Raw genomic sequence first — 9,271 nt, 5'->3', positions numbered from 1 at the left:
TCGTGTTTTAAACCAAACAACTTTGATTGAATAAATTATAGATGTAAATTATAGTTAGAAAAATAGTTTGTTTTGCCACCTGTTTTAAAAATGTATTCTGATATAAAATAAATTAATAATTTGTGTAGAAGATTTAAAAGAAATAAAAGCATATTTATATTTTATTTACGGTAATAAAAATTATTTTTTAAATAAGACAGTTTTTATGAAAATAAAAAATGCATACTGGGTTTAATTAAATTTTAATGTTTCAGTTTTTATGATTTAGAAAATCGAAATCAAAGGATGAAACTATTTTAAAAAATATTTTATGTAACTCTCCTCGCAATTAAATACTACCAATTACTAATAACAGCAGATAATACTAAAAGCATACATAAGATATAAAAGGTTAATTTGATCTAAATAAATTATTTCCATCAAACGAGGTTAATGAGTGTGTGACGTGACCTGGTGACGGTGCATTTTTAATACACATGTCAATAAAAATGTGTGTGAATGCGATTTTTAAAAATTTAGAATTAGAGAATTAATATTATAAGTTTTGTTAAATTAATTAAAGAAAGAGCAGAAATAGAAAATGGTATTGTTCTTTTTATGAAACATAAATCAAAATCATGAGGAAAATCAAATTGAGGAATTTTTGTGTTTTAGGACTCGTGTCTCATAGTTAAAAAAGAATAGATGCGTGAGTGTTTTAAGAATTAAAAAGACGTTGTTGTTCAAATGGACGTGAGCGTGGATGAATTACCATGTGTGTAGGAAAAGTTAAAGTACGAGGTGAGCGTTGGGAGTCTATGTTGATGCGCAAGCTTTAAGGATTCCTTTACTGTAATACTACACTTGAAAGGAAGAATTATTTTGCTTTTAGATGTACTGTTTCAATGCCACTGCTTTTTCTATAATGTTTTAATGTTTAGAATAATTCTTTAATGTAATACTACACTTATACAATACTACTACTACCTCCAGGCTTTATTGGCAATATTGTGATGTCTGTATCTTTCTTAAATATAACTCTTCTTTCTTATATATATATATATATATATATATATATATATATATATATATATATATATATAAAATGAATATCTATAATTAATTTTTTAGATTATTAAATTTTTATTTAGATATTATTTAGAATTATCATTTACAGTGTTTGGTTCAGTATATTTACTATTTCTGTCTAAAGCACTGATGTTTGCATATATTAATTTAGGTGGACCTCCTTTCAATAGATGGATTGGTTATAGATTTTAAAATATTTTTAAAATAGTTTATATTTATTTTGAACCATTATAAAGCCCCGTTGCCATGATCATAGAAAACACCAGTTATTTGTAGTTCAACCAAACTAGTTTTTTACAGAAGGCTCTTTACTTCCATTTTGTAACTCTTAAAAGGGGAAGCACAAAAAGCCACTTAAAAAAATAAATAAAAAACTAATTTGGTCTATAAAGTTAAAAGGCTGCAATGAGATCTATATCAAAAAGATAACCGAACAAGAATTATATTAACGACACAACTAACTAAATGCACTGGGATTATAGATAACTTTTTATATAAAGTATATCATGCCGGTGGAAACAGACATTTGCTTCACAGGAAAGGAGAATATAAATCCAAGTTCTCTTCTGCCCTGTGAAATAGTGGAAACATCACTTTCTCTGGCAATGAAATCCTTCAGTGAAGATGCAATAAAATCAAAGAGGTCATGTAGTTCAAATATTAGACACACCAGTGAAATATTCTTTTGTTCTGCAGAATGTTGAAAAGCTTAATTACAAGTCATTACAGCTACAAAACATCATCAGAGTAATGTCACTTAATCATCACAGCTACAAAATATCATTTCATTAATTGAAGATATTCAAATACATTGTTATTCTCATTTTCATCACAATCTAACTTTAACATCAGCTCCTGCATCCTATCAACAACTTTATCGATTTTTCCACAACCTTAACAAAAATTTTCAAATCAATCAACATATTCGCTACACCACTCATTTCTTCTGTCTTTGACAAACACTCATGTTTTTCTTCCCACTTCAGATTCGTATAGCTTTTTTCATTATCATCATCACAGCATCATTTGAAGAAATTGCAACCACCGTTTTCATGTCCGTTCTGGAAAAAAAAATTAAAACCCAATGAAGACGACTTTGAAGTAACACAAACAACAATTCATCCACGTTCTGTTACCTTGTAACCCCCAAAATTGTTTCCCTCTGTTATTAACAGTTTGAGCTGTTATGACCACTGTTTTCTGTCCACACAGACAAAGGGGTGACACACTAAGAAAAACGACATTGGGGTTTCCATTCCGCCAGCCATTGCAAGTCGAAGAACAAGTTGAATGTAAATTCTGCATTTCATTCTCCATTGCGCTTCCACTCGAACAACAACGTTTTTCTGAATGAGACACGAGCCCTAAAACCCAAATTCCCCAAATTTATTTTGATTTCCCTGTAGAGAGAATGGAGCTTTCAGCACAAAGTACAATAACATTTCCCAAACTTGTCCTTTCTTTAATTAATTTCAGCACAAAGTAGAATATCTTTACTTAATTCTTTAATTCTAAATTTAAAAAAATCGAATTCACACACGTTTTTATTGACACGTGTATTTAAATTGCAGTGTCACCAAGCTACGTTCCACACTCATTAACGTCGTTTGATGAATTTGACAAAAAGACTTTATTTGCATCAAATTAACAAAAATAACGACCCAATTGAGACGCCAAAAAAAGCCTGGGACGTATTTCAAATTCTGGACGAAAATAAGGACCAATTGACACATTAAACCAATATATATAAAATAAACTTTTAGAATAGAATATTGTTTTCATACTCTTTTGAATTTTATTTATTTATTTATAATGTTGCTTGCGAAATATTTTATCATCATAGCAAGTACCACTATTGTAATAATTCATTATAAAAATATATGTAGTGTGAATTAAAATAAATAATAACACATAAAGTATTAATTTCACCTTATAATCATGCGATTAAAATATGTATAAAAACACAAATTTAAAAAAAAAGAAACAGTATCATTAAAACTCATTACATTGTTCCTTGAGTCAATTTTTGTTACTTATAGTACTTTTTCAACAGGGATAATATTTGTTCATAACAGCTATTTAAGAATTAACAACACATAATTTGTTTTACAAAAATATTAACAACACTTGAATTTTAAAAGGAAAGGGGTTTATGTGATTGAAGCCATATGAATTACACAATGGATAAAGTGATTGAAATAAACTAAGAATGAAGTGTTTCCACGCCACTTCAAGGTGTTTCAAGATGAGTAAGGATTGAATTGCGAAAAACACATGTTTCTCATTGCGTCATTGGAATCATTATTCGAGATAAGTAAATCTACTATTCATCATGTTACTCACATCTCTTGTGAGATAAGTAATCACCGAAAAATGGAAATGTATCATCACCATGTCACCCATAGCTGCATGAGATAAGTGGAGGATTTGTCACTTGAGCCACTAGTTTAAAATGAAACGCATGCACACATATACTAAAATTCACATTATAATGTTTCAGCATGTATGTTCCAAATTTGAAAAAGAGTACAAATGTAATTCTCTATTTGTAGGAAATTGTAACATCCCAAAATTATACAGTTATCAACTATATAATAGAATAGTCACATGTATTAATATGACAAAACAGTCTTACAATAAAAGAGATAAACTTCGCAGTTGACCGAACGGCCTTACATAAACAAGTAAACTTATGAGCGTTCAAAAACAATAATGACGAACGGTGTACAAAAATAAATACCGAACGTCCAACTATACAACTATAGCAAAAGGCGCTCGTTCTAAAACAGCCGCTAACCTAACTATACTAACAGCTCACCGAACGTCCTACTGTTCGGCCTTCACTTCAACTTCTACAAGATTCTCTTCAGCAATGAAACCTTCTTCAAGCGCTTCTTCCAGAGATGCATCTCCCTCTGCTCACATCCACACGGATGATCATTGCAAGGACAAGACGGACGTACAGATACAAACAACACAAAGGAAACGCAAGGGTAAGCTTATTGAATTTAATCCAAGTAAATCAAGCATTTCATACATATCAAGCACATCAAATAATTATAACACATACATTCAACTCATTCATTAACTCAATCAAATTCCTGATACTAGACTGACTGTCCGGACTGTATGAATTCTGTGTAGCTACGACGTCCGTGCACCCAGGTGGGATAGCTGTAATACTCGTCAGCAGCCACCTGAGGTTAGTCCGTTCTGTCCAAGTTACAGTTATGGACTAAGACCTCCTGCCATTCCCACACATGACATACTCCTCTCTACTTGAGAACGAACACTCACGGAATATCAGGATGACCCGCCAGCTAAGCTTACCACATTCATACTTTACAAATCTCAATTTCCATTCAAGAGTCGTTCCCCCCTAGAACGCTCGTTCAAAAACCACAATCATAATTTCAATTCTTATAATGTTCGCACATCTTAATACTTCCTTTTATTTATATTTTCATTCTTTGTTCCACTTCCATAAAAAAAACGAGCGTCCAATCCTCTTCATAGTGAGGACGAACGTCAAGAGTGAGACCGAAAGATCTTCTTTTCCGAAGGGATAAAGCTGACACTTTTTCATGACGAACGTTATTACAATTTGAATCAGTTAAATGAACTGACTCTAGAACAATTCCACTTATACTTAGAATATTTCACTTGCCAAGGTTTCAGAGTCAATTCAACTAAACGAAGATATAAAAGACGAGTACTAAATGCACTAAGTACAATTTAGTTAGAATAAACCGACTGTCAGTAAATGACCGAACGCGGTACGCGAATTCACTAAGGTTTAGGACGAACGTAATTTAAGTTTTTGGACGAACGCTTATGGGAATTCAGGACGAACGCTATTTCAGCTCGTTGATAAAGAACGAACGTTCGGTATAGGATCGAGCGCTACTTATTACTTACGCTTTGGGACGAGCGTTCGGTATAAGACCGAGTGCCACTTAGGACGTATGCTTTGGGTTGATACCCATCGTTGATTCAAAATCTTAGAAATAGGATTTCATATAAGTTGTAATGATGAAGTTACGTGTTTAACAATATGACTAAGTGTCTGAAGGTGTATTCTCAAGCTTCTCAAATCCTCACACAACACTCAGGATATCTACGTTTGGCCGAACGCTCAAACGTAAAGTTATTTATAAGAGGGCGTTCGTACTCAAATAGAATCCTTTCCAAATGAAAGGGTTCGACTATTTCAAAGAATTTACTGAGAATACCGAACGGTCAAAGACCGTTTCGATAACGAACGTTCATTATCATAGATTTCATATTCAAATTCAACTTACAGTAACACATTTTTCAGTATAAACTTTCATAAATTAAATTACTCATATCATAGTACAATCCATACTTCTCATACATCAACTCATCAACAAAATCATATGCTAAAATCTGATACCATAGATCATAATTAACAAAATTCATAGAACATGCATCCAACACAGTACAACTTCACAGAACAATCATGCAACACAGTATAACTCAAGAATTAAATTTAATAAGCTTCCCTTACCCGGATTCGTACGCAACTTGTCCTAATACGCAAGATTTTGGCTTCGCCCGACTACCGTTTTTCTATCCCCAATAGTCACTTAAGTTCTTCTACTAAATCTACCCAAAAGAAATGCAGAAGAAATTAGCTTATGCCCTTGCATGCAACTGAATCTGGGTTCGCAGTAAATCCAGAAACGAGCATCTAGGTTGGAAAACTTACCGGTTACAGAGCTGGAAGTTGTTCGGTCTAAAATGAAGCTCACGGTGCAGGGGACGTTCCTACGGTGCTGAAACGTGAACGGAGAAAAGGGTGGTAAGTTGCAGAAGAGAGAAGGAGAAAGGTTCTAGAGAGAAGGAGGAGAAATGGAGAATCTGAGTTTGGAAGGGGAGAAGGTGCGCGTGAGAGAGAGTAGGAGATTTTTCTAGAAAATTTACTTTTGTTCAAATCCCACTGTCAGACGGACGAGCGTCCCTCTCGTCGACACCTGTACCCCACCACTGACTTCAGAAGTTTCCAATTTGACAAGTGGCGTACATGCATGGATCGGAGGTGGATTTTTAATGCACTGAACGCGTGGCACGGTGCATTAATGGAAGCAAAGAGGTGATTCAGCACAGTAATAAATGAGACGTGACAATCCCCCTAACTACAAAAATTTTCGTCCTCGAAAATTAAGTCTTACCAGGGAATAGATGAGGGTATAAGTCCTTCATGGCATCTTCCACTTCCCAGGTAGAGTCGTCCGTCTTTTCGTCCCATACAACTTTCACCAAACGAACGTCCTTTCCCTTGTATAACCTGGTGCGAACGTCTTCCACACTAACCGGCTTCATTTCCAGCGTTCGATCTTGACGAAAACGAACGTCCTCTAGCTTCATTACGTGCGAGGGATCTGCTACATATTTCCGGAGTTGAGAAACGTGAAAAACCGGATGAAGGTTGGACAATTGGGGAGGTAAGGCTAGCTCGTATGCTACTGACCCAATCTTCCTTATGATCTGATACGGCCCCATGAACTTGGGAGAAAATTTCTTGGATCACATCGCTCTGCCTACTCCAGTGGTTGGATTCAGTCTCAGAAAAAACGTGATCGTCAGCTTTGAACTATAACGGCCTTCTTCTCTTGTCTGCATATGACTTCTGCCGGCTCCTTGACGTCTTCAGCCTCTCTTGAATTAACTTCACCTTTTCAGTCGTTTGTTGAGTGAGTTCCGGTCCCGTAAATACGTTCTCTCCTTCTTGAAACCAGCAAAGTGGCGTGCGGCATTTACGTCCGTAAAGAGCTTCAAAGGGAGCCATTCCAATGCTGGACTGGAAGCTGTTGTTGTAGGTGAACTCCACTAACGACAATACTTCATCCCAAACGCCCATGTGATCTAGGACACACGTCCTCGAAAATCAAGGCATACTAAAGGGTAAACGGGGTTACTTTGTCCCTGCTTGCAAATCTTCAACTTCTCTCGTAATGTCGTCATTCTTCTCGTTCCAGACCACTCTCACCTATCTGATGGATTTTCTCTTGAAACACTTGGTTGGGGTATCTCCAATACGTACTGGTTGGATCTATACAAATCGGTATCCCTAAATACGAACATCTTCTAGCTCTAGCACATTAGACGAGTCTCCATTATACTTCCAGAGTGGTGATGCGTGAAAACTAGATGATGATTAGTTAATTGAGGAGGCAATGATATCTTCATACACTACTGTCCCAATGCGTCTACGGTCCAAGAACCTTCGATAGCAGCTTCCTAGGACGAACGACTTCTTCCCGCACGCACGTCTTTAGAAGTTCTTCAATGTCAACTGGTTTCAACTATAACGAACGGTTATGTTTGGGTAAGGACTAAATGCTTATGGGAAAAATAGTAATTTACAGGAGAACCCTGAAGTGAGGAACCGGTCGATAACTTTTAAATAAAGAGACATTGGCTTTGAAAGGTTAACCGATCGGTAACATAAATACCGAAAGAGAGAAATTATTATTAGGAAGAGTCACAAGTCTTCCAAGAGGAAAAGAATTAGTATGGAAGTTTATTACTATTGGATTAGAGTGTGAAACAGAGAAATAGAAGAAACAGAGAAACATAGAAACAGAGGAGAGAAAACATAAAAGAATAATCTGGATATCCCGGAATAAATTTATTATCGAAAACCAAGACAAGTATGTATATATATATATATATATATATATATATATATATATATATATAGCTAATCCAAGTAAAGGACATAAATAACGAACGTTAAAGAACGAATGAAACCGAGCAGTCAAAAGACCCTAACGTTCGTTCATATCCGAACGCTTAGAAAGAATAAATTGTTTGGCCACAAACGATTAAACGAAAACCGAACTATTACTCACAAGAAACAAAATGAATAAAATCAAAAGCTGATTCTAACGGACAGTTACTGTTTGAAGAAGTGAGTATAGATAAATTCCCAAGTGAATGAAAAAGAGTATCAACCATCCTAGGTTTAGGCAGAGAATGGATTTCTTGGAGAAAACGAGACTTCATCTCTGACCCCTCGTTGAATCAAAGCAAACATTTGTACAGATATGCGAACGTCAGAATCGATCTATTCATCAAGTCGTTCCTCCAGAATGATAACTGAACAAGTCTTCAACTGGTTGCCCAACTTACTCTTCAATGATTGTATAGAACAAAAATGAATTGGAAAAACTTCTTCCTAAATTACTACTAGATTGCATCCTAAGCAATCCAACCACTTCTCTATTGTAGAGTTGAACAAATCCTTATCATTAAGTTCTCAAACTGATGACTATAAAGTGAAAATTCTTGGTTAATTTACTCTCAGTAATTCTAATAGTATCTTAGCCTTTTGACCGTTCATGAAAGTTGATGATTCTATCGAATGGTTCACTCTCTACTTCCAACTGAGGCCCTTAATGACGTTCATATTCTCACTTATAATATTAATTCCTGAAACTCTCAACGAAACCCAAATTTCGGTTTATCATTGCTTACACCCGCCTTAGTGTTTGCATATTGCTTATCCAGTAATTCATACTTCGAACGATTCTACACCTAACTCTTATTGTTTCTAACATTCCTAGCAATGCTCTCACATGTTTGACTCTGACTCATCCTTCTTGTATACCAAAAAAAACGAGAGTACTATATAATGAAATGTTCGATTCAATTAAACTAGTTCTTGAGTTCCATCCACTCCGCAATTGCTACTTTGCAATAAGTTAATGATGTTAACCTGACATCTGGTATTAGCGCAAAAAGAGATTCAACTTTAGATAGCCTGGGCATCTCTTCCGGAGAACTCTATAATTCAATTGTTTACTATTACCTTTCGGTTACCCCCTTACTACCGAACGATCTAATTTAATAGATACGAACGTCGACACTCTAGTTTTATGGAGTATATCCTAGATTAGTCCATTCTAGTAAACAACACTCCCTAAAATAATAATTAACATCTATTTCACAGGTTAGATATCCAACTAACTCAATTGTTGATACTTTCATCCCTAGATCAAACGACTCCCTTATCACAACAATTTAAAACAATGTACGGCAAGGCCGTTCATACAATAAGTAAGTGTGGTTGTTGAATGTACCTAAACTTGTTGTTCCAGCGCCTGTCATGGCCTAATCCCGACCGATTGTCTGCTCGACCACGCCCCTTGGTTGATTTCTTTCAGCATCTAGAGGCGTC

General features: G+C 35.2%; 1 protein-coding gene across 1 annotated transcript; it reads right to left on the bottom strand.

The window, feature by feature from the left end:
* Window positions 1-3,894: 3,894 nt before the first annotated feature.
* Window positions 3,895-6,591, bottom strand: LOC108334834 (uncharacterized). The gene is made up of 2 exons (XM_017570767.1): window positions 6,261-6,591; window positions 3,895-3,983 (listed from the first exon to the last, which is right to left on the bottom strand). The coding sequence occupies exons 1-2, from the start codon at window positions 6,589-6,591 to the stop codon at window positions 3,895-3,897; spliced, it is 420 nt and encodes a 139-aa protein (XP_017426256.1).
* Window positions 6,592-9,271: the final 2,680 nt, after the last annotated feature.

This window comes from Vigna angularis, chromosome 10 (assembly GCF_016808095.1).
Source record: "Vigna angularis cultivar LongXiaoDou No.4 chromosome 10, ASM1680809v1, whole genome shotgun sequence".
Taxonomy (NCBI): domain Eukaryota; kingdom Viridiplantae; phylum Streptophyta; class Magnoliopsida; order Fabales; family Fabaceae; genus Vigna; species Vigna angularis.
Note: the sequence above shows the minus strand (reverse complement) of the source record. Positions and strands in the feature narration are given on the sequence as shown.